General features: G+C 36.9%; 1 protein-coding gene across 5 annotated transcripts in view; it reads left to right on the top strand.

The window, feature by feature from the left end:
- Positions 1 to 1,402: 1,402 nt before the first annotated feature.
- Positions 1,403 to 27,230, top strand: part of SMG1 (SMG1 nonsense mediated mRNA decay associated PI3K related kinase) — a 112,529-nt gene continuing 86,701 nt past the window's right edge. For 4 of the 5 annotated variants that reach the window (XM_056806581.1, XM_056806582.1, XM_001366185.4 and 1 more), the window contains exon 1: positions 1,409 to 1,541. In XM_056806581.1, the coding sequence (XP_056662559.1) occupies positions 1,456 to 1,541 (86 nt within the window). In that variant the 5' untranslated portion in view covers positions 1,409 to 1,455. Of the gene's footprint in view, positions 1,542 to 26,186; positions 26,245 to 27,230 lie in introns of all 5 variants that reach the window. The other variant, XM_056806584.1, reaches the window with a different exon arrangement.

Here is a 27,230-nt window from a genome sequence, read left to right on the forward strand (position 1 = left end):
ATTTGTTCACACACACAAAAGACCACAAACCAAAATCTGGGTATCCTACAGATGGAAGTAATAAAAGGGGATATGTAGGTAAGACTAAAGGAATAGTTGCATCTATATATAAAGGATTTAGCGAACACTAGGAGTATCCACAGCGGGAGATGGGTGCTTTACAAAAGGAGTGAAAACTGATCCCCAACTGCAGTCATAAGATTTAAAGCTGGCACAGACCTTGAGATCATTTTGCCCAACATCCCTATTTTACTAATGAGGAAACAAACCCCCAAAAGTTAAGTGTCTTGCCCAAGGTCACAGAGATAAGGGACCTGAAATTCAAACCCAAGATACTCTGGGGGAAATGGAAGGAACATAAGATGTTGGGTATACTATCCACAAAATTACTAGACGGGTCTGATAAACTTGGAAATAATTGAGGCAATGACAGAGCCCCATTGAATGGAGCAAATGAGCAAATGAGCTCTCCTATCAGGGGCACAGGAGATGGGTAGGATACGTGAAGAAAGGTTACTAGATGAACTGTAAGGAGAGGTAGCTCTTCAGCGTTTTATGAAGAGGACCCTGGTTCTCTTTTCTCTAGGTAAAAAGAAATTGGAGCAGATGAGTGGATTAAGTGAGCATACTAATGGCCCAGAACAGAAGCAATAAGCCAGGCAGTACTCCTCACGACACCGGCTCTCCTGTCCCCGGTGCAGTCTCTTACAATAAGCTCAGGTGTGAGAGTGCGGAGGGGGGGGGGAAGGGAGCTAGTGAGAGGCGAAGGTGGGGGGGGAGGGAATCCCCTCTCCCATGATTCTCTGCGGGCGGAGATAGCCGGGGGGGGGGGGGGGCAGGGATTGCTCAGAGCTGGGGCGGGCGCAGCGGGACCAGAGAGGGGGAGGGGGTGGGAGCGTAGGAACCCCGAGATCTGCGGCAGCGACTTCAGCACCCCACTGTCCTCCTCCACTGAGGAAGCCGCGCACCTTCGGCTCCTCCCTCCCTCCGCTCGGCTCCCCTCCCCTCTCCACAGCTCCAGCGCCAGCGCCGCCCTCCCAGCATGCCGTGCGGCGGGGCGGCGGGCGGAGCTGGAGCGGCGCGGGAGGCGGGGAAGCTGTCGCTGTGGGTCGCGCCGTGTGAGCCTCCTCCTCCTCCTCCTCTTCTTTCTCCTCCTCCTCTTCCTCCTCCCTTTCCTCGGAGCGCACGGCCCTCGAAGACACCGCCTCCGCCTCCGCCTCCTCGCCCAGTGCCTGCCTCCTGCGCTGCGGGCTCCGGCAGAACCCGGAACGGCCGCCCTGCTCCCCCCCCTCTCTCGCCCTCAGCCGCCTCCTCCTCCTGCTGCTGCTGCTTCCCCTGGCCCTCGCCCTCTCCGTGCCGAGGCCGGGGCACTGGGTTGGCTGCCGGGTGGGCGGCTGCTTCGAGAGACTCTCGATTCGGGCGGCGGCGCTTGGCCATGTCGTGTCGGGGAAGGTAATGAGCCGCAGAGCCCCGGGGTCTCGGCTGAGCAGCGGCGGCGGCGGCACCAAGTATCCGCGGAGCTGGAATGACTGGCAACCCAGGTGGGTGGCTCGCCCGGCCTCGCCTCTTCACTCCGGGCCCTGGGCCTGAGGCCTATAGGCGTCCAGGCTTGCTCCCTCCCCGGGTCCCTGCCCGCAGAGCTCCTGGCGGTGACGGCGGCGGTGGGAAGCTGGAGCCCGGCAGCCTCCGGGCTGGAAGGCGCGGCCTAGGCCACTCCACCCCGCTCCCTTCCCCCTAAGGGGTCGGGGCGCGGCTTCTGCCGCCTCCAGGATTCCCGCCGCGGCCGGCTGGGCTCGGAGCAGACCAGAGAGAGGTGAGGCCTAAGTTCTGCCTCCTCTGCCTGGGGCTCGGAGGTTGGTGGGCTGGGCCAAGGGCCTGAGAGGAAGGCGCGGCCCTGGGCCCTGGGCCTTGGGCCCTGGGCGGGGGTGAGCAGATTCTAGTGCGGGTGATGGGGCTGGGAGTTGGGGTGAGGGAGGAGCACCTGAGTCATTGGGAGGGGGTGTGTGACAGTCTGGGGGTGCTGCCACTATCCCTGCTCCCCCCACCCTCCCAGCTAGAGAAGATTTTGTTATCCAGGTACCTTTTCCCGGGAAATGGGGTTGGGGGTTCCCCAAGCACATTGGGCCCCAGCAATCATTCCCTTTAGAGGCCCGATCCAAACCTCATTGGACCCAGGTTTGGATCCCCTCCCTCGTTACCCTGGGAGTGAGTGTCGGAGAGTTCCTTTAAAGACATCCTGTTCCCTGACCTGTGGGGTCTCTCCTACTGCTGGGGCAGTTGGTTCTGAGGGAAGGCCCACCATGCCAGCACACTTGAAAGACTCGACTCTTTCAGAGCTGGCTTAAATTTGAATCTAGAGGAGGAATCTTTCCAGTGTTGGTGCGAATGAGACTCTTGTAGCTTTAAGACATTGGGGCTACTATAGTGGAAGAAAACGTTTTCTTCGTAAGTGTGGTTCCTATGTCATTTGAATCATAGGCAGTTGTAACTTTTTGGCACCTGACATTACCACAATTTCGAAGGCCTAAGAAGTTTTTCTAATAGACAGTGGAATGATTGCAGTTTAAGACCAAGTGTAGAGGGATTTATAGCATCACTCGACTAAGGTAATCTGTATTATGTACCAAAAAGGGGATTTAATGGATTTTTTTTATGTGTGCTGCACCTTCATACATTCAAGAAAAATCATACTAGCATGGTTTTCCAGGAGCTAACAAAAATAAGTGCAGGTGATCATGTAGGCTTTTTCAGCCTGGAAAAAAGGCTTCATTTAATTTAAATGTTGTTTGGAAACTTAAAATGTAAGATCATGTGTTTTTGCTACAAGATTTTTAAAAAGACATCACTTTGAAATTATCTTTAGGATTATTTAGCAATACAGCTCTTTAATATGATTTAACAACAAAAATTTTCTAAGGATTGAGATGTGAAGGATATTGATACATTTTAAACAGTTTTTCATTTGAAATTCATAGTTATGACTCAACTCCTTTGGTTTGGTAGATGATTGCCAGGAAAGTTATCAAGTATTTTAAGTAATTGGCATTGATTTTGACATTATTTATTTAAATTTTAGGTCTTGTTAAAACTTGACTATCTCAATTTAAAAAAACTGGAGTTCAGTTGGGCAGTATATGAACCCCAATTTATCTCTTGCTATTTGAATGTGTAACTATCAATGAATGATATTGAACTCAGTCTCATTTTAGTGACCAGAGAACTTTAACTTGGAGCTTTCACAAAAGAAAATAGATCCATAGTTTGTAGCTCTAAGTAAATGGGTTGTATCCACTTATTAAGGTCATGTGACTTATTCTGACAGGTATGAAGCAATATCATTTATAGTTATGAAGTTTGTCATGGCATATTAGTGTCCGTGTGGCATTTTTGGCAGGGTGCTTTATTTTTCTGAATGTAAAATTTAGCCTTTGGAATGTAAATTTTTCTTGTTTTAGATGTGTAAACATTCTCTTTATAAAACCTTATTTCTAGGTGATCTTGATGTTCTACAGGATTAGATAAACTGTTACACCATCGGGAAATAGAACATAATTGATTTACTGTTAGTATCTTTGTAGATCTCCAAGTACAGATAGACTAGATTTTTACTTATAAAGTTGCTAAACAAAATACTAGAACATTTGTGAGAGTATTAAGTGTAGTTTTAAAAAGTTATTCTGAGGCAGCAAGCCTTTTCAGAGGTAATGGCAGAGTCTAGTTAGCTGAATGGAATTTTAAGTTCATTCCAGTTTAAATGAAGCTTACTTGTTTTTATGCTTGTGGAGCTTCTTGGAGTGTACAACTCCTTGTTGCTCTTCTGAATCAAGATAAATTTGATTTTTCTATTCCTTTCATTTTCTTTTGATTTCTTTTCTGGTTGTAGCATTCCACTTTCTTTGGCTCAGGCTTTTGAAAAAGCAATTCCTTTCAGTTCCTGTTTGCCAGTTAGCCAATGTGATATGGTACTGTTGAGTCAGTTCATGGACACACGAGGTACTTCATCCATATCAACAGGAAATATTCCTTGTAGCTGAGCAGACCCACTGTCATCCAGAATGGGAAGCACATTATCATTAAGCATTTATATAGCCTTGCTTTATTTTCTTTGTACTTATTCATAGAAACTCTAATAAACATTTAAGAAAAGTTGTCCCCATAAGTTAAATATTTTATTCAAGTCAGCTTGAATTAGTGTCACTCGTTATTTCTTTAGAATTCAGAGGACAGGGTTGGATTTCCAAGAACTTACTTGGATACTACAGTTAGACATTCTCCTTGTCTTGATGGTATAAAGACAAGTAGTATCTTTTAACAAGATATTATACCTGGCCCTATTGGTAAAGATAGTTATATAGTATACCATACATCAAATTGACATTCTCTCTCTCTCTCTCTCTCTCTCTCTCTCTCTCTCTCTCTCTCTCTCTCTCTCTCTCTCTCTCTCTCTCTCTCTCTCTCTCTCTCTCTCTCTCTCTCTCTCCTCTCTCTCCCCCTTACCTCCCTTCCTTCCCTTCTCTCCTCTTTCCTCCCTCCCCAGGCCATGCCTGATAACCTGATATTAGAACTCCAATACTCCTATATTTCCTTACTTGTGTTGTTATTGAGTTGTTTCAGTAGTGTCTGACTTGGTGATCCTATTTGGGGTTCTAAATGTTATTATTTATTCTCTTAGATAAAATAAAAGTTCCCTGAGGGCAGGAACTATATTTTTTTGTCTTTTTATCCACTGGGCCTTGCCCTGAGTTCATTAATAAATGTTTAATTGAATTGTTTTAAAATTAGCTTTGATTTTGAAGTCAGTTTATGTTACAATTATTAGGTTTGGTGAATTTCCCTGGTTTTTATTTGGAGGCATAGATTTGTAAATTTTGGTAATATGTTTGGAAGAGAAATTTCACTTTTGAACCTGGAGCTATGCAAATTTTTTTTTTGAAAGGAATCTAGCTGTGCCTGCATTTAGCCTTGCTTTCTTTCATTCCATGATCAATAAACGTTTATTAAGTGCCTACTATTTGCCAGAAACTAAGGCAAAAGACAGGCCACGCCCTCTGGGAATTAATAATTTAATAAGAGAGACATGCAAACAACAAAGTACAAACTATGTATAACATAAATAGGAAATGAGGAACAAAGGGAAAGTCATTTCTACATTGTTTGACCACAAAGTGCATGATTTAGGGGAGATTATCCTACTCACAATTTTTATCTGGATTGGGGCTAACAGTTATTGCATATACTTCAGGAAGTATTGTAACTATATTGTATAAAATAAAGTTCTTGAAACTCTTGGATAAGGATGTTAATCCTCAGAGAAGGCAAATCCTACAGATTCTTTAATAAATATATTAGTGTCTCACAAGTCTCTTAATTTAAAGAATTCCTTTCTAATTAATGAAAATAAATCCATATAGTATTGTTTAGTTGGAGTTTTTTGGGTTTTGTTTGTGGTGGCCTCAATGGGAACACATAAGTCACCATCATTTTTACATGATATACTTTTTTAAAGTTGTAGACTGTTGGCCCATCCTTGATTTGTTTCTGACTTTCCTTCAAAAGCTAACTCACAAACCTTGAATTCTTTTTGTTGTTTTCATTTAGATAATTTGTAGATTTTTCATGATTCTATGAATGCTTTGGAATAAAAAAGAATAGGATTCTCTTAAAGCATCCTGACTAATACTGAGTAAGGAGAAACATCACTTCATAATTCTCACATCCTTTTATACAGATTAGTATCCTCTTTTCTTTTTGGACTATAGCATTACATTGCTAACTTTAGCTTGGGATCAGCAAAACCCCCTGAATCTTAGTGTTAAAAAACAAGTCATGTTCCACATTCCATATTAGGTAGAACAGTGGAAAGATTATTGGTCCTGAAACTAAGAAAAACAGAGTTCAAATCCTCCCTAGACACTTAATAACTGGATGACCCTGGAAAGTCACTTCATCTCAATGAGCCTCAGTTAACTCATCTATAAAATGGAGATGATCTACCTGCCAGCGTTTTTGTTGGGATCAAATTGAGTTTACATACAAAGTATTTTGTGAACTAAAAAACCCTATGTAAATTATAGCTATTATTTATCTTGGTATAATTTTTCTCCTTTTAAGTTGAATTTTTCTTCATTTGTTCCTTTTGAACTTCATCCACTGACTTTGAGTTGAGATTAGTTTCAAGCATGCTCACCCAAAGTTGATCATAGGATTTAGTACATCATTTTACAGTTGAGGAATGGGGAGACATGGGGAAGTGAAATAACTTGTTCTAAGTCATCAGGATCAACAGAAATGCATCCTGTTTTATGGAAGTTTTATAAAGTGGTTCTTTGTAAATTGACCACTGTTTTATTTCACTTCTTGGTTTCCTCTGAGATTACCTTCTGTTTACACTGTATCTATCTTGTATGCAGATTTTTGGCATATTGTCAACCTCTTTAGAATGTGAGGGCAGACAGGGACCATATTTTTTTTTGCCTTGTATCCCTAGCATTTAATACAGTGCTTGGCTCATAGTAAGTTGCGATTTTTTACTGGTTCCTACATGCAGCATTCCAATCCATAAAATATAGTGCCAGCCCACCCTACCACCAGTCAGCATTGCTAATTCATGCTGAGTTAGATGGGGGAACCCTCCCCCCATGGGGAAGTTCAGGAACTCTAGTTCTGAAACTTACCAATTGACTCCATTTTTAGATTTTGTATGAACTGAGCTTGATATTTGTGCTAGTAAGACAGTGTAAAAAAAAGCGGGGGTGGGGGGGGTCTCTGCTAGTTTGTTTCTGTTCATAACAACTAGATGCAAATTTTCACAAGATAATGTTACTGTGGTTAAAAGTATTTTTAAGAGGACCTTGAGAGTGCTATGACTATCCTCTTTAGCTATAGAAACAGTTGAAAGAGCAGCATTGGGGAAAAGACTAGATCTCTACTCCTAGGATAAGAGAGATGCTGGAAGAGACCTTCAAGGCATCTAGCAGTCATCCCTTCATTTTACTGATGATACATTGTAAATTGTTATTATATACTCGTTTTTTATGAGAGATTTAAAAAAATTATTATGAACCAATGTTCAGTATTGAAAGTGAATTTAATATGTTCTATACAGCATACCCTTTTGTCATTAACATTTATAAATTTCATTAGTATATTTCATGCTTCAAACTGCTTTGTGGCCATGGCGGGGTGCTATTATAGAGGTTGATATTGAACTTAAATACTTATTTGGGGGAGGAGAATCCCAACTGATGGATGATCTTACCTAAATTTAATTTTGCCCAAATCCAGATAGCCTCAAAAATATTTTATTGCTGCTTTATCAGCTGTACTGTCAAGAAAAGAAATTTATTATTTTATCAGGAATTTTCCTTTAGAAGTTTAATTTTTTCACAGTATCCCAAGATCTAAATTATGTGTATATTTGAATAAATACTGGATCTGTAATTTTATTGGCATAAAGAACTCCCAAATAAAGACATTCTCTCCATTAAAGCTAGTTGGAACCATCTTTTCAAGTTGGTGTCAGGTCCCAGGACACAGAAAGTTTTAAATGAGTTGCCCAGGGTCACATAATCAGTAATTATCAGAGATGGAACTTGAACCCAAGCCGTCCCAACTCTGAAGCTAGCTCTCTATCCACTATGGTACAGTATTTATTAAATTATCCTTACCAGATTTTTCCATGTATGGAATTAATACTTTTGTTTCTCTTCCAATGCCCCCAAAATAAAAACAATGCAGTTACTCTTCTATTATTCCAGCCCCTCCTAATTTTAGTGCCATCTCTTTTGATTATTTTCTTTTAATTGGGAATATACCATACATTTTTCTCTCCCTTTAGATTGTGAGTTCCCAAAGAGCAGAAACTATCTTTTCTCTTTATTTTTATCCTCAGTACTTAACACAGTGACTGGCCTGCAATAGGTGCTTAATAAATGCTTACATATAGACTATAGATGACCATATCACTATTTTCAGTTTTTAAAAAGAAAATTATAAATGATTGCAGAAATTTGAAGTACATCCTTGGTAACCCTGTTATATCATTGAACCCTAGAGATTTGAAAACATTTACTTTTTTCCCCCCATACTTGAATGTGACTGCTCAGGTATTTTGTGTGTTTATGTGTATGTGGTTTTTTCCCATAACACCTGAGGGAAGGAGGACTTTTAAAAGTCTCTCCTACTTTAGTGGCATGTTAGGAATTTTTCGTCCATATCTATTGATAGAGGAACATTTTTCTACATCATGGTCTTACACTTAATATACCTAAGACTACTTTCAGATCTGTTTTTTGTTTTTTAACTCTTCAGTTACATATAGAAACAATTTTTGACAACTGGTTTTTTATTTAGAATTCAAATTTTCTCCCTCCACTCCTGCCCCTTCACCCCCTTGCAATGAATAGCCAAGGTTATATCTATTTTCATGTGATACATACTGCTCATGTCACAATAGAAGTCATATATCACACATATGATACAAACCTCCTGAAGGAAATCTAGTGGAAGATGACAGGCTTTGATCTGCCCTCAGACTCAGTAAATTTCTTTTTTTGGCTATGGATAGCATTTTCATCCTGAGTTCCTTTTGGTTTTCTTGGAGACTTGCTTTGTTGATAATGGTTTAGTCCTTCACAGTTGATCATCACATAGTATAGTATATACAGAGTATACATTGTTCTCCTGGTTCTGCTTACTTCACTTGTGCATCAGTTCATACAAGTCTTCCCAGGTTTTTCTGAACTTATCTTATTCATTGTTCTTTATGGCACAATAGTATTCCATTACAAATATATACCACAAATTGTTCATCCATTTCCCAAGTGGTGGACATTGCCATGGTTTCCTTTCTTTGCCACCACAAAAAGAGCTGTTAAAAATATTTTGCTACAGTTAGGTTCTTTCCCTTAACTCTGATCTCTTTGGAATATAGACCCAGTGGTGGTATTGCTGGGTCAAAATGTATGCATAGTTTTGTGGCTCTTTTAATGCCCCAGTTTTCCCCTTTTGGTTATGTTAGTCAATCTGGTATGTGTGAGATGGTATCTCAGAGTTGTTTGCATTTCCCTAATAATTCCTATTTCCTTTTGATCCTTTCAAGTTCAGATTGTTTATTTTTCTGACTGCTTACCTAGTTTCCTCCTATGGACTATCCCACTTTTTAATATCTTAATTTCTTTAAATGACCCAAATTTCTTAATGCTTAAGTCATTATATATATCCAAGTCCCATGGCTTTGCATCCTTACTATCCTTAATAAATTTTAGTTTCCAAGGGGGCAGCTGGGTAGCTCAGTGGATTGAGAGCCAGGCCTAGAGACGGGAGGTCCTAGGTTCAAATCTGGCCTCAGATACTTCTCAGCTGTGTGACCCTGGGCAAGTCACTTGACCCCCATTGCCTAGCCCTTACCACTCTTCTGCCTTGGAGCCAATACACAGTATTGACTCCAAGAGGGAAGGTAAGGGTTTTAAAAATAAAAAAAAAAATTTAGTTTCCAGAGCCTCATTTTTGTTCCTCTGGCAAAGAAAATTAAACAAAACACCTCATTTTTAGGATTAAGTCCTTTTTAATTTTCTTTTTCTTTTTTATTCCAAACTTTACAAAAACAAGCATTTCCATATACAGAGACTGTGTGCTTAGCTTACAAATCTCATCCATATGAATCCCATCCTCCCTGTATCATAAAACATTGTCAGGGAGGCCAATGCATATATGGAAATTCTTTCATATTTCACCTTTCTGTTCACTTTCTGGAAGTAACACGGTTTATTCTTCCAGCATTAATTCTGTGGCTGTGTATAATGTTCTCCTGGTTCTACTCATTTTCTAAATAGTAATTTGGGATCTTTACATAGAAAAGTAAATTAAATTTAAATACACTTGAATCAGCCCCTTTATCGTAACATCACTTTATAGACTAAAAGGGTTTTCCTAATTGGATAAAGTTGATACATTTTTCCTAGGAATTTTTTTTTTAAATCCTTACCTTTAGAATCAATGCTGTGTATTGGTTCCAAGGCAGAAGAATGGTAATGCCTAGGCAATGGAGGTTAAGTGACTTGACCAGAGTCACACAGCTGGGAAGTCTGAGGTCAGATTTGAACCCAGTACTTCCTGTCTCTAGGCTTGGCTCTCAATCCACAGAGCTACCCAGCTGCCTCCTCCTGGGAAATTTTTTATCAAAATTTTATCCTCATTATAGTGTAAACCCAATATTATCTATATAGTGAAATTAGCATTTAATGAAGCAATTGTAAATTAATACAATTTGTATAAATGGAGTAAAATCAGAAGCATAGAAATAAAAAGGAAACCAATTATATTATAATACAGTTATATATAGATATGATTTCATTTTTTTTATTTTTAAGTTTACAGATGTCAGGTAAAGAGCCACTAAAACAAAGTTGAAGAATCATAGAACTTCAGATTGAGAGAGAGAGAGGGAGAGGGAGAGGGAGAGAAGATGAGAGAGAAGATGTGGACCTCCTGCCTTCTTAGGATGGTAGCATTACATCCTAGAAAGGATCTTTCTTTTATGTAATCTAGATATGGAAACCTATCTTAAGGGAAAGGTAGGTGGTTCAGCATAGAGACACAGGATATTATCCTGGGTTCAAAATAGGCCTCAGAATATTTCTTAGCTGTGACCCTGGACAAATCACTTGACCCCACACCAGTCTTCTGCTTTGGAACAATCAGGATCTAAATGCATATCTTCTACCTCCAAATGAGTAATTTTCTATATTATGTTGTGTTCTTGAGAAGAGATATTGATATAGATATTTATTAAAAATGAAATAAAATATATAAATTTATGAGCCATAGATAAAGGGAAGGGGTGTTTTCATAAGGATTTTCTAACAGGTAGTTTTGCTTTCTTTAATAGTTTCAGTAAGGAGAAGCTAGGTGGCTCAGTGAATAGCAAGCCAGTTAGAACTAGAGAACTCAGTTCCTGAGTTCAAATGTGATTTCATATTCTCGCTATGTGACCCTGTGCAAGTCATTTAACCCCCTTATTGCCTTGCCCTTACTGCTTTTCTGCTTTGGAACCAATTCTTAGTATTGATTCTAAGACAGAAAGTAAGGGTTTTTTAAAAGGCAAACTATTAACATTTGTATTAGAAGAAAATATTTAGAATTTGATTTTTTGTTGTTCTCTCTTCTAAATCTTTGTAGTTAAAAAGTTTGTTGCCCATTTCTATAATGGTTGTAGCCAGTCTATGTAGTTTTCTTTTGCTGTTGACCTCCATTTATTTCTGTTATTTGGGATGTCTTTAATAGCACAATAATAAACAGTTACATTTATAATTACATAATTTGTTTACCCCTTTCCCAGTATTGTTACCAGATTTTTCCTTTTACAAATAAAATAGCTATGAATATTTTTGTACATTATGATTACTTTTGTCACTTATTACATACTGACAGATTGGTTTCCAAAAAACTTTTATGCATGTTATCATTCTACCAACAGTGTAGTGGTTAACTTAACATTTGAACTTCACATTTAACTTTTGTCTTTTTTGATGATAGTGATAGTCCACATTTCAAAGCTTTTGACTATTCCTCTACTTTGTAAAATTGTATAAATTCCTTATAGAGTTGGGGGTCTGCTTTTTATCAGTTGTACTTACTGCAAATATTTTGTTCTAATTTTTCTTTTCTGTTAATTTTGGAGACATTGGTTTTTGTCATATAAAATTCTTTGCATAGGCAAATTCATCCATCCTTTGTTACTAGTTCTTTTTATGATAATTTTCTTTACAACAAAGTTATACTTATATTTTAGCTTACTTTAATATTTAGTTTACTAATTGAAATTTATTTTATTATATAATGTTTATATATGTATAGATGGCTTGTGTGATTTTGTTACTACTCATATTTGATTCATTATGGATCATAAATTTTTTTCTCATTTTGTTTTGGGTATGGAGAAATTTAGGTGATGTCATTTTTTTTAATGCACTACCAGCATATTTTGTGGTCTTAATAAATGCTTCATCACAATGTTGTAGACCTAGCTACTATAAAATAAGGTACGCAATATCTACTGACAATATATATATATATATATATATATATGACAATAAAAAGTTAGATCCAGGACTTGAACTTGGTACCAAATACAGCTCTCTATCAAGCACAGAAGGCTATCCACTGTGCCAAGCTGCTCTTTTGCTAAGAAAGAGTAATGACAACTCCAGGGAACCATGTAACAATAATAGCTGACATTTATATGGTGCACACCATATAACATTATGTACACATGTGTGTTCACATAACACAGATAGCTGTGCCATTTCTCCTCTCATCCCTGTTTTACAGGTGAGGAAACTGAAGTTAACTAGCTTGCCTTAGGTTACTCAGCTAGAAATGACCAGAATTATGATTTAAACCTAGGCCTCCTGGTTCCAAAAGCTGGTACAAAACTAGTTTTATTGGGGCAGGGGAAGACAGGGATATAAATACATAATCTTCCAAACCAAGAGAGAGAATTGTAAGTTCAAATATAATTAAGTATATGCACATTGTACCATTATGCCAAATAGCATACAAAAGAATTTAGAGGTAGAAGGTATCCTAGAGATCATATAATTTAGTGGCAATTGAGTCCTAAAGAGATGAAGTGACTTGCCCAAGATAATACTAGTATTAAATTACAGTCAACTGAAGCCATATTCTCAGACTTCAGGGCCTGTACTCTTTTCACTCTAGGACACTGAATATAGTCCCTAGCATATTCAAATTTTATTTTTGCCTCATACTGTAAAGAATCCTTTAAATTTTATTTTTAATGTAGGTAATATAACATTTGTAGAATACTGATCTTCGAATTTGGAAGGCATGACCTCAAATCCTGCCCCTGAATTTCTGGACAAGTTACTTAATCTCATAGAACCTATCTAATAGATTTGTTCTTGGGATCAAATGAGATAACATGTGAAGCATTTTACAAACTTTAAGGCACTATACAAATCAATTTAAGTAACAAATAACTATCAATTTTTATTTTTCCCTGATTACATGTAAAAAAGTTACAACTTTTTTCAAAGAATATTAAGTCTAATTCTCTCCCTTCCCTTCCCCCTAGCTTCCTACACTTGCTGAGATAGTAAGCAATATCAGATAGATTTTATATGTGCAATTATGTAAAATACTTTGTCTTATCCGTTGTGGAAGGAAAATCAAATAGAAAAAAAATTAAGAAAGAAATTCAGACTCTGTTCTTTTTTCTCTGGTTAGTAGATGACATTTTTTATCATGAGTCCTTTGGGATAGTTTTGGAGCATTGTATTGTTGAGAATAGCTGTTATTCACAGTTGTTCATTGTACTACAGTATTCTTGTCATTGTGTATGGTGTTCTCCTAGTTCTGCTTATTTCACACTGCTCCAGTTTGTAGAAGTCTTCCCAAGTTTTTCTGAGCTTCTTGTCATTTCTTACAGCATAATAGTATTCCATTACAATCATATACTGTAAGTTACTCAGCTATCGCCAATTGATGGGTATTTCCTCACTTCCCAGATTTTTGCCCCCCCCCCCAAGAGATTTAAATATTTTTGTATATATAGGCCCCTCCTTTTTTTAAATCTCTTTGAGACATGATCCTAGTATAGTATTGCTGGATCCAAGGGTACTGTTGCATAGCTATTGGGCCATAGGTCCAAATTGCTCTCCTGAGTGATTGAATCAGTTCACAACTCCCCCAACAATGCATTCATTTCTCAACTTTCCCATAACCCCTCCAGTTTGGTCATTTATCTTTTCTGTCACAATAGCCAATTTGGCAGGTGAGAGTTGTTTTAATTTGCATTTCTCTAATAGTGATTTAGAGCATTTTTTGCATGATTGTAGAGAGCTTTAATTACTTTGAGAATTGCCTGATCTTATCCTTTGATCCCCATTGGGGAATGACTTGTATTATATATTCAACTAATTTGTCTATGTATTTGAGAAATGAGGCCTTTACTAGAAAGGCTTGTAAAAAAAAATTGTACCATTATGATTACTGTGTATTAATTTCCATCCTATGTTTACCCCTGTTTAGTTTATCTCCCTCTCCCCTCAATTTGTCCTATTTTCTATCAGTTCCAGCCCCTCTTATCCACTTCCCCTTCTACTTGCTTGTAGTTTAAATAGCTTTTTATACCCAATTGATTGTGTATTCTTCCTTTATTGAGCCAGTTTTGATGAGAGTAAAAGGTTCACAGTCTCTCCTCCCACCCCATCTTCCTGAATGCTCTTTTCATGCCTTTTATTTATAATAATTTACCCCTTTCTATTTTCCCTTTCTCCTCTTCCCAATAAATTCCTCTATTTCTTGCTTTAAATTAATTTTTTATATCATCCCATCATATTCAACTCACTCCCTGCCCTCTATGTATACTGCTTCTAATTTGCCCTAATAATGACACGGGTTTTTGGAATTTCAAGAATCATCTCCCCATGTAGGGATGTACACAGTTTAACCTTATTGAGTGACTTTTGATTTCTCTTTCCTGTTTACCTTTTTATTTTTCTTGAGTCTTGTATTTGAAAGTCGATTTTTCCATTCATCTTTGATCTGTTCACCAAGATGTTTGAAAATCCTCTATTTCATTAAATACCCATTTTTCCCCCCTGATGAATCTATGATCTGTTTTGCTAGGTAAGTGATTCTTGATTGAAGTCCTAGCACCTTTGAATTCTGGAATATTGTAGTCCAGACTCTCCAATCTTTTAATGTAAAAACTGCTAAATCTTGTGCTATCCTAGCTCCTTTGCATTGTAGAATATCATATTCCAGGGCCTTCAGTCCTTTAAAATAAAAGCTCCTAAAACTTGTGTTATCCTGTTTCTTTTTGTCTGTTTGCAATATTTTCTTCTTGACCTATGAGTTCTGGAATTTGTTTATAATATTCCTAGGAGTTCTTTTTTGGGATCTCTTTCAGGAGGTGATTGCTAGATTTCTATTTTGTCCTCTGGTTCTAGCATATCAGGGAAATTTTCCTTGATAATTTCTTGGAAAATTATGTCTAAGATCCTTTTTTAATCATGGCTTTGTAAAAATTAAAATTAAATCTTAATAATAAAATGTTATATTTTAGGAGATTTATTAATGATCATTAGGAATAAAGGAATAAGAGGGATACAAAATAAAGACCACGTGTCCATGGCTGATCAGTCTGTTGAGAATCCCACTCGCCACCATCCCGCCAAGATGCCAAAGAGGGCAGACCCCGTCTACAAGTCAGTGGGCTCCCAGGAAATGTAGTTCTTTTTTAGGGTAACAGATTTTCAATTATATGGCTTTCAGGTAGTTGAATAATTCTTAGATTAGCTCTCCTGGGTCTATTTTCTGGGTCAGTTTTTCCAATAAGATATTTCACATTTTCTTTGATTTTATTTTCCCCCATCTTTTGACTTTTAGGCTTCCACCTGCCTGAGTCTAATTTTTAAGGCATGATTTCTTGAGTAAGATTAAAAATTTTTTTTTTTTAATTTTAATTAAAAAAATTTTTTCCCATGGTTACATGATTCTTGTTGTCTCTCTCCCCTCTTCCTTTCCCCCTCCTGGAGTTGACAAGCAATTCCACTGGGTTATATATATATTATCATTGAGTGAGCTTTTGTATCTCTTTTTCGAAAATATTTCATCAATTCTACTTTGTTAAAGAATAAAATTCCTCAGTGAATTTGTGTACTTCTTTTTCCATAGGACCAGTTCTATCTTTCATTGGTTTTTCTCTTCAAGACAGTTTTGTATATCTTGCCATTTGACCAATTCTGCCTTTTTAAGGATTTCTTCTCTTCATTGGATTTTTGTGCCTCTTATCAATTGACCTGTTGAGTTTTCTAAGGTATTAAATTTCTTCAGAATTTTTTTGTTGAACCTTTACCAAGCTGTTGACTTTTTTTTCCCCAAGATTGTCCTGTTGTTCTCATTTCTTTTCCTAAGTTTTTCCTATGACTTTAAAATCTTTTTTAGGTCCTCTATTTTGGGGGGAGCTTGAGAGCAATTTATATTTTTCTTTGAAGCTTTGGATACAGCAGTATTGACTTTGTTGTCTTCTGCTGAGTTTAAGTCTTCCTTGTCTCCAGAATAACTTTATGTTGAGTTTCTTTTTTTTGTTTGTTTGTTTGCTTATTTTCCTGCCTTTTCTTTTAATTTAAAAATGGTAAAAGTTGCAGTCTATAACTGGGATGAAGGGAACACAGTTCCAAGCTTCAAGTTATTTGTGAAGCTGCCTTGAGCATTGGCTCTGGGAATCTATCTGCTTTCAATTCTTCCAGTGTGTTATGATGTAAGGAAAGGTATGTTTAATCCTCACCCTACCTATACTCTAGTCTGTGAGTAACCCAAAGCCACTCTTTTACACCTTGGAACTGTGCCTAGTTGAACCCTGTTGCTTCAAGTGCTTGTGTCTGGTAGTGTTCCTCTTCACCCTGAGATTGTACTTCTATACTGCAACAAGCAATGCAACAGAAGTCTTGCATCAAAGCCAGCAAAGGCACTTCTGTAATCTTCTGAGCATTTGTCCAACCCCCTTTTACCATCTATGGCTGAAAATTCTTTGCTGTTGCTTCAGCTGTGCCTCAGCCCTGTTGCCTCTGTGGGGCCTGCCCTTTCATGCTGTGCTTTAGTTCCACTCAGGGTTCACTCTTTCCCTCAAACTGGCCTTCTAAGTTGTTTTGTGCCAAAAAATTACTTCATCTTGACCTTTTGTGGATTACGCTTTTTCCTGGTCATAGTGTATGTGTTTTGGGGGCAGATGGGTGGCTCAATGGATTGAGAGCCAGGAGGTCCTGCATTCAAATGTGGCCTTCTTAACTGTATGACCCTGGGCAAGTCACTTAACCCCCCATAGTCAATTGATTCCAAGACAGAAGATATTAAAATAGTGTATGTGTTTTAAAGGAGGCTTCTATTTAGAATACCTGAAGTATTAATTGCTTTTAGTCATATTTCTTTCCAGTTATCTACATTTGGGAGTTTTTATGAAGGTTTAAAGGAAAGTTTCTTTGGATTCTTTCAGGATTTGTCCTCCTTACTTAACCTGGGAGGTCATGGAGATTTCCTTTCACTCTTGGCCATTTCCCAGGCTAGATGGGAGCTTCTAGAATGCTTCCAAGACCTACTGACAAAGGGAGTGGGAGGATGAGAGATAAGTAATTGTAATAGGAGCTGAATCAGTGTTTCAAGACTTTTGAACTTATCTGGATTAAAAATAGCCACAGAAATTTTTTTATTTTCCATAAGTTCCATAAGTGATCATTTAGAATGACTATAAAAACTCTTTATATGGGAATATTTTGTATTTCAGACTAAGGTTAATATTATTCACCAGATTTTATAAATTGAGTTACTGTCCTTAAAATTCACACAGGGGAAAAAATATTAGGTATTAATCTTGCAAATGCCAACTGCTCCCTTTGATCTTGGTCCCTTCCTGTCCTGTGGGAGCTAACTGTTTTTCCCTCACTTTTGTCATTTAAAGTCTCCTTCCCTATCCCTTACAAGTATGCTCATATGTCAGTCATTCCCTTTCCAAATAACATGTAAAAAGCTACCTAAACTTGCCTCCATTTTCTTCTTTTAAACTGTTGGCTTCTGCCTTAAGACCTCATCAGTCTTTTCTTAAGTTAACTGGTCTGGTAAAAAGCATGACTCAATGGAAAGAGCACTGGTTCTGGAATTGGAGAACCTGGGTTTAAATTCTATCTCTTGCTGTTATCTCTTTGATTTTGGCCAAGTCATTTATACTCCCTGAGCCTCAGTTTCCTTGTTTAAAATGAAAGGATTATACTAAATGACCTTTAGAACTGAGATTTTTTTTTCCCTCCCCAGATATATTTTCTTTTGAATACTAAGGAAGCACTTCAGTTTCTTACCTACCTAATGGATAATGGATGTGGAAATAACTGATAAAGCAAAGTGAGAATAAATAGGAAGCAGAGGTCCAGAGCAAGGTTCTGAGAAGTTAAGAGTCAGAAGTTATTTTCACTTGTGGTCTAAGAGAAGGCTTCTAGGAGGAGGTGGCACTTGACTTTAAGACTTAAGACTTGAGGAAAGGGAAGAACTTGAGTTCCCACCAGTGGCTTAAGGACTTTTCTCAGTTCTTTCTGGACTGCTCTGCACCATTTGACCCTCTTGTACAATCAATACCTGTCACACAATAAGTGCTTAATAAATGCTTTTTGGCTGATTGATCATCTTTCCTAGATATACCGTCCTCTTCTGATTCTTTTCCTACCTGACTTGGCCTTTCTTCAGTGTCTTTGGCAGAATTATTAACATTGGTCCACACCTGTGCAGGTTGTATTCAAGGACCTTTTCCTGGACCCTTTTTGTGATTTCACCAGCTCCCTTCGTGTTCATCCATTATTTCTATACACTAAGCTCCCAGGTATATCTGTTAATATCTATACCTCTCTGCCTATCTAGCTGTCTGTCTAAACACCTCATTTTCTCGCCTGAACTCCACTCCCATATCACCAACCTCCTGCTGGACATCTAATTGAATGGGTGTCCTATAGACATCCTAAACTTAATATGTCCAAAACAGAACTTAGCTTTTCCCTCAAACTCTCCCTTCTTTCTAACAATGTATTTCTGCCAAGGGCACTACTATTTCTTATAGTCAGTCTTGGCAATCTCATAATCATTCTTTATTCTTCTCTTTGCTTCACCCCTTGCCAAATCTTGTTGATTCTACCTTAGCAATATATACTATATCTGTCCCGTTTTTATTCACATGACCATCATCCTAATTTAGATTCTAATATAGTTCCTTGCTTGTTTTTTGTTTTCTGTTTTTGTCATTGCTTCCAAATAGTTATTCTTACTTCTAGTCTCTCCCCATCATGTCAGTTTGGTATTCCTAAAGTACAAGTCCGACTCTAAAATTCTCTTTCTGTTATCACACTTTTAGCCTATTAGAACCCTAGATCTTTTTCAGGAGCACTGCTATCTTATATTTGTGAAGTAGATTTTTAGAACTTTAGGGATAACAATAAAGTATTACATTTCTTTTTATTGAATTCAGACCAATAATCCATCTACATCATTAGATTCGACTTTCATCCACAGTTTCAGCTGACCTTTGTGACAATAGATTTTTAAGCATGCCATCTATGTTGTTACAAGTCATTCTTTAAAATGTGAAGTAGTGCAGAAATAAATAGAGAACCCGTATAGTACTTTGCTTCATAAAATTTTCTGTCAAGAACTATATAGGAAACTTAGGTGGGAGAGAAGGTATTATTCATTGATATAAATCTTTCCCAGTAATTAATCTTGAGTAGAATTTTAATTGTGCCAGAATATCAGGAATTATAAACATAGGCAACAGTGAAAGGGGGAGGAGGAAGGGACAGGTATGACATTTTGTTTCTTTGTGTGCATGACTAAATAATTTTCTTTCAGTAAATAATTTCAGTAAATAAATTTCTTTCTTTCAAACTTATGCCTGTTTTCTGAAGTTAGACAATCAAAGTTTTGATTGCATTGGAGAACAAACTACCTAAAGGACAGTGCCAAATGTTCACTTTTTACTTAAAATTGCTAAGTTTGCTAAGAATGAAAAACAGAACATACTTTCTTTTTTAAAAAATGTTGTTGCCAGTTGATTGTAATTTAATCTCTGCCTCTCCATTGAACCACTCTCCCTTGTGACAAAGAAAAACCAAGCAAAAATAATTGATTCATTGACAGAATCTAACAATGCTTTCTGCCCCTTGTAAGGAAATAAATTTAATGATCTGTTCTCCTAGACTAGATCTTCATTGTTTTTTTTCCCAGTTAATTCAGAATGCTACTTTCTTTTAGCAGTTTATTTTTCTCTGTTTTTGTTTCATTCTGTATTTGCTTATACAATCTTCCCATATTTCTCCAAGTTCCTATTTCTTTACAATACTGCATTTCATTCACATATAATGGGCCCCCCCTTCTCAAGTTTCTTGTTACCAAAAAAAAATTACTTTATAAATATTTTATTTCTGTCTTTGATCTTCTTGGAGTATATTATATAACCTTCAGAAGTCTTTCTGGTCAAACCATTTGGATAGGTTAATCTTTTTTCTTACATAATTCTAAATTGATAATATAGAATTATTGGACTACTTCAGAGGTCCATCAACAGTACATCTTTGTGCCTATCTTAGATAAGAATTGTTCTTTTTTTAGTCCCTTTGCCAGTTTGCGTAGCATGAAGATTGTTAAAAAAAATTTTTTTTGAAATTTCTCCCAGGTGTGCAAAGAAGTAGTTGGGAAGGCATTTTGCATTTCAGTTACTGTTAGTAATTTTGGGACCTTTTTTGTGTGGTCATTTATAATTTGCCATCTGCAACAATTGGCCTCCACATTTTTCCTCTCATTCACTTCTTACAATTAGGCTTCCAAATTTCTCACTCACAGAAACTGCTCACTCCAAAGTTAACAAGGTCTCTTACCTGCCGATTCCAATGGATTTTTCTCAGTCTTCATTCTTGACCTCTCCACATCCTTTTGACAATGTTGATCACTCTCTCCTCCTTGATACTCTTTTCTCTCTAGGCTTCTGGAACATCAATCTCCTGGGTTTTCTACTTTATCAATGATGGTTCCTTCTCATCCAAGTCATTTTCTTTGAGGATGTGACTCAATTGAGTTTTGTTCTGTGCCCTTTTTTGGCTCCATATACTACTATATTTGGTGATCTCATCAGCTTTCTTGGATATAATTGCCGTGTCTATGCTCTTGATTCTCAAATCTACCTTTCTTGTCCTCATCTTTCTGCAGACCATTAACATTGCATCTCTGTTTTTCAAACATCTAGAACATATATTTAGTGGACATCTTAAACTTAACATATCCCAAACTAAACAATGTATCTTTACTCCTGATCCTCTCCTCCCCATTACAAATTCCCTGTTAATGTAGAGGGCAACACCATCTTCCCAATCCCTGAAGTTCACAATCAATGTATCATTCTTTGTTCACTCTCATCTCCCATGCCAAAGCTGTTGCCAAGGCCTGTCAGTTCAACTTTGTAATAATATCTTTTTTATATGCCCATTTTCTTCTCACCACTACTCCGCTACAGACGCTCATTAATTCTCACTTGGACAACTGCAATAGCCCACTTGCTGAATCAGCTTACTTCCAGTCTTTCCCCATTATAGTCCATCGGCCAATCACCAAAGTAGTTTTCCTAAAGCTTAGGTCCAACTATATCACACACATAAACACATCCCATCTCCCCCACTCAATATACTCCCTATTACTAATATGTTCAAAAAGAAAAATCCTCTGACTTTCAGAGCCCTTTCATATAAACTATAAAATCCCCCTTCAGTATTCTTACATTTTATGTCTTGCTTCCTACTCTTTGATCCAGCAATATTGACATTCTTACTGTTTTATAAATAAGATACTCCATCTTTCCAGATGTTCCTGGTATTTTCTCTGGCTGTATCCCCCATCCCTGAGTGCTTTCCTTCATCTCTGCCTCTTACCTTCCCTGGCTTTCATCAAGTTCCAATTAAAATCTCATCTTCTAAAGAAAGCTTTTACTAATCCCTCTTAATCCTAATGCTTTTCCTCTTTTAATTATTTCCAGTTTAACCAGTGTATAGCTTGGTTTTTTTTCTCCCTTGGTTTGTTTTGCTTGTTGACTTCTCCTTTAGATTCTGAGCTCCTTGAGGGTAGGAACTATCTTGCCTCTTTCTGTATCCTCAGTGTTCAGTCCAGTACCTGACCAGTAGTTAAATGTTTACTGGTTGCATTTCTTGGAAAATAGCTCTTAGTGATATGTATTTGTATTAATGCCTTAGCAGAATTTTATTGGTGATGTTTAATGCAAATATTTTAGTACTTCCTCTTTTAATTCTGTCTTCATTGATTTTATTTGGGCAAAAGCTCTTTAATTTTATGTAGTCGAAATAATTTCCTTTTAATAACTTAAAATTATTCACCTATCTTGAATACCTTCCTTTAAATAAATCATTGGCTCCAACTAAGGTAATTAAAAATCAGTCTGCGTACTAGTGGATGTGTTTTCTATATTTTAGGTTTCTTTCCCTGTATACAAAAGAATATGCAAAAATTCATAATGAAACCTAAACCTTTTTGGCCATTACATTTTTAGATTTTAATTAAATTACACATTGAGATTTATTGATTTATCTTTTATGGTTTCATTTTTAACAGTTATAATGAATGCACTAGTCAATTAGCTTTTATTGCACACCTCAGACTGTCAACCAATCAACATAACAGTCCTACTATGTGTCAAGCCCTATGCTAGTATAAGAGGTACAAAGACAATACTGAGTGTTGTGGAGGATACAGTATTTTGACACTCTTCTCTTTTTTCAAGGAACCTAAAGTTAATTGAGAGACTAACACATGATCAAACTGAACGATATTAGGCAGTCTATAATTAACTCATAAATTGTATTGGTATAAATGAGTGTTTAGGAATTCAGAGAAGTAGAAACTCATTGAAGGCTATCATTGCTAGCTGAAAAGCTAATGCAATCATTTTATTGTGGTGGGAGGATTTTTTGTTTTCAATAAACAAGCATTTATTTTCTCATCCCCACCCCCCAAAAAAAAAACTATTATAGGGGTCAGCAAGTTGGCTCAATGAATTGAGAACCAGGCCTAGAGATGGGAGGTCCTGGGTTCAAATCTAGATTTAGATACTTTCTAGTTGTGTGACCCTGAACCAGTCACTTAATGTCCATTGCCTACACAGTATTGGTTCCAAGACCGAAGATGAGGGTTGAACTATATTAACAAATATAGTTGTCAGTTCTTGTCTTAATAAGTCTAAGATTTTACTCTCTGCAACATCTCCCATCTTTCTCGCTGTTCATATGGCTAGCATCCTAATTCAGATACTTATTGTAGATTATTTGTACTATTTCAGCAGCTTCCTAATTGGACTCAACTTCCAGTCTCTTCTCTCTCCAATCTACCATTCATACAGCAGCCAAGAGGACCTTACTAAAGAATTAACCTGACTGTGGCACATCCTTACCCAAGCACTTTTACTAGGTTCATTGCTTCTAAATAAAGTACAAATTCCTTAACCATGGCACTTAAAAGTTTGCAATCTGCATCTAATCTCTGTCTCCCTCTTTTTCTCCTTCTCTGCCTTCTTCCTTCCCTTCCTTCTCAGTGGGACCTCTCAAGATTTTTTGACCCCACTTCAGGATCAGATTGGGTTTTAGAAGGGTTCATTCCTTAGTGTCCCCAGTAATCTCTCCCCCACCTCGTTGAATAATTTAAACAAACAAAAAAAAACTCAACCCCTCAATACCTATATATCTATCAAAACAAAACCATACATTGAATTTGTATTGTATCGTGTTTTTCTCTATACTGTTATTCTGTAAATTGTTTTCCTAGTTATGCTCATTTTGCCCTGTTAGTTCCTAATGATCTTCCCAGTTTTCTCATAATCCTTGTCCATCTCCTAATTTCTTTGGGCACACAAATAATTACAGTCATATAGTACAATTTGTTTAGCTTTTGCCCAATAGGAAACCCCTTTTGTTTTCACTTTGGGGCTACCACAAAAACAGCTGCTATAAATGTCTATATAGATCCTTTTCCTTTTTCCTTGATTTTTTGGGGAGTATAGGCTTAGTAGTAGTCATATAACTGGGTCAGAGGATATGTGGTCTTTGGTAATTTTCTGGGCATAGTTCCAAATTGTTCACTTCTAGGAATAAAGAAATGACAGTTCTGTCTTTGAGTATTGTTTGTCCAAGAGTTGGACACTTGGGATAGTTGCTGAAAGGCCTTGAGTTCATGTTATATGCAGGTTGGTTGAAGAATCTGGACTTGTTTGCCAGGGCTGTTGTGTGGAGGAGGGAGGGATTGTTGTTTTTGGCCCTAAAGAGCCAACCCAGGAGTTGAGTAGAAGTTGCAGAGAGGTGAATTTAGGTTTGATGTCAAGGAAAAACTATTTAATAAATGAAATTCTGAAAGTGGAATGGGTTACCTTAAAAAAGTGTTCTATTCCCCCTTCCTTTCTTTAAGCAGAGATTGGATTATGTTATAATGGGAATTTCTTGTGTATATTATCTGGTCTAGATGGTCACTAAGATTACCTTTCATTTCTCAAAATTTGTATTTGTGTATCTACTTCATGGAGGAGATGAGGCTCAGAGAAAAGGTAGTAAATACCTACAGACATTAACCCAATATTACAGATAAAGAAATGTTGCATAAAGAAATTAAGGGACTTGCCGTGATAACACAACTAATTGTCAAAGGTAGGCTTTCAACTTGAGGCTTCCAGTTCATTCTCTGCTAAATCCATTGTGCCACACTACTTAGTCACAGACTCACCTCTGCCTCTCAGATTCTCTTATTTCTTTTAAGGTTAAGCTTTTGTTCCTACTTTGTACATAAACCCTTCCTATTCTTTCCAGCTGCTGGCAATTTCTTTCTCTCTGCCTGATATTGCATCTATTTTTTTTTTAAATCTAGATATCCACATTATATCCACAGGCTAGGTGGGCACATTATATCCACAAGCTCCTTGGGCACAAGGGACTATTTCATTTTTTTCATTATATCTCCAAAGCCTTACTTACATGGTCCATGGTATGTGGTTAATAAGTGTTTGTTTGACTTTGACCAGAGTTCTTGATTGTGCAGCCAGAGGTTTGGGCTATTTATGTTTAATTTTTTCTGGTTTTAAGCCTATTAAGTTGTCTTACAAATGTGTTATTTGTTTCTAGAAAGGATGGATGGATTTGGAGACCTATTGTCATTAAAGGGGTGGGAAGAAGTACACAAAAACTTATATCTAGTTGGGCAATAGTATTCTAATACTAATAATAATGGCTTATATTATGTAGCACACTTAAGGTTTACAAGTGTTTTATGCATATGTACATAATCTCAGTCTCCTTCCCCTGTTCCCTGTGAGATAGCTACTATTATCCATATCTTATAAATAGGGAAAAGAAGGATGAAAAGGCTTAAATTATTTGCTGCTGGGGGTCACATGGTTAATAAATGGTAAAGGTGGAATTTGAACTCACCTTCCTGACTATTTAAGTCCAGGATTCTTTCTGTTATACTATGCTACAGTTCTTTGGACAAGTACTGGGGAAAAATAAAGGCATAGTCTATCTATTATATCATGCTGCCTATCTTTTAATATCTTTAGCATTTGTGGACTGATCAAAGCTTATATTTGAGCTCTCACCATGATAGAGCTTGAGTTTTGTTACACTAAATTGAGTTTGCTTATTTTCCATTGATTAAAGTTACATTATACCGGAAGCTCTTTTATATTTTTATATATTCTGAACTTACCTTTTTTAAACAGACCTTTTAGATTCTTAATTTGTAGACAAATAACTATTCCAGTAAGAATTCTCTGTTAAGAAAATTCTCTGTAATGAAAATTTTCTTTTCTAGTTGATGTCTATTTTAAAACAGAAGAAATGTTCCAGGGAGAGGGTGGGGTGAACTGAAAACTCCCATTGAGCTAGTAATTAGCTCCATGTCCCATAGGCAGCATTGAGTATTTTGGGAATGTTGCAGAGCTTTTTTGAAACTTTACTAAATCTTCGATTTCTGTTTCTTTCTCTTCATTTGTTTCTTCTCTGGGAAAAATCTCTCTTTCCATTCATAACTTCTAGAAATTAGCTTAATTCATTTCAAAAGACATTTTATTAAGTTCCTATTCCAAATAAAGCAACTTGGTAGATGCTGGGGTCATGTTGACAGAAATGAGGAACAATCTCTCTGGAACTTACATTTTACTTGTTGTTCCCTTTGTACTTTAGGGCATCTATAATAATTTAATAGCTAACTTGTATATAATGGCACAGTTATTAGATATTGCCTAAAACATCCTTAGTTCTAAGATTTTAGGTTATTAAAAATTAATCACATCCCAACTTTATCTAGTCTCATTTATTAAGTCTATCTAAAATGAATTATAACTGTATTTCCATTTGATGTATGTTACAGTTGACATTTATGTTTTCTTAATTTTTATATAATCAGGTTTTTTTTTTATGTTTTTTGTTGTTTCTGCTTCACAGCATATGTTAGTCCCCACAGGTTTAATATTAAGCCAAAACCAACTAACCCCAAAACCTTATTTGCTGCATATGTACATTAATTTTTTTGAGCAACAAATGTTTTAACCCACTATCTTCACTAATATTGTAACTACTGTCTTACAGATTGACTTGATGCAAAACATCACAAAGGCTCCATATTATACAGTATGCGATTTTTGAGGTATGAGATTTAGAAACTTACCTCTCACTGTGGCATGTACATCAAGCTTTAATTTCAGTTTGGTCTTTTAGGGGGACACTCTACCTTTCTAACTCCCCTCCATACTGTTTTTAAAGTATTTAAAGGGCTGGGAGTACTTCTGGATCCCTTCTAGGCTCCATGGCCTCTACCAGCTGATTTTCTTTTCCCAATGAAATGAGGGATGCTCATTCTAGCAGATGTTAGCTTGTTCTATCTTTGTGACTATCACTTTGAGTCTGCAGCTGTGTATTCTATTTAGCCATGGTGATCACTTTAGTTAATTGAATGTTAATTATTTTCTTTTGAGTTTCTCTTTGATTGGGGAAGCTTTTCTTGGTAGCATGGCCTGTCCAAATTAGTTTTCTTTAAAATAAAAAACCAAAACTGAGCAGTTTAGGTATTAGAAGCAAACTCTTAAGAGTTTTATATGATTGCTAACTCCATAATCAGATCACCATTTTGTTCTCTTTGGTAGAATAGAGTATACTAATAATCCAAGTCCTGATCTTAAGTCCTGTATCAGTATTTTTTTAAAATGTTGTCTTTCTAAAGATCCTCATTCTGAAATTCTCAGTGTTCGTTGCCTATAGAATTATTAAGCTTGTATATCTTAGGTAACCAGGAACTTGCAGTAAAGGATCTCTTTGTTTTCCTATAGTCCTAATAACTTGACAGATGATCCAAAATTCCTGTCAGAAAAAGAACTAAAGTGGGCAAAAAATAAAAATGGGTGACAAAATGAGTTGCATGAATATTGATTAATTTATGTGTATGTAAAAAATGTGTGTATGTGTTTCTAATTTACTAAGATTGAGTTGATTTTGTAGGGGATTTTGAGATTTCCCTTTGTGAACATAATTGCTTCTATAGTACATGAGAAACATTTCAGTATATATAATTATACAGTCATAAAGTTACAGTTAGAAAGGACTTTAAACTGGTTTTAACCTACTGAGTTCATAGAT

This window comes from Monodelphis domestica, chromosome 7, assembly GCF_027887165.1.
Source record: "Monodelphis domestica isolate mMonDom1 chromosome 7, mMonDom1.pri, whole genome shotgun sequence".
Taxonomy (NCBI): Eukaryota; Metazoa; Chordata; class Mammalia; order Didelphimorphia; family Didelphidae; genus Monodelphis; species Monodelphis domestica.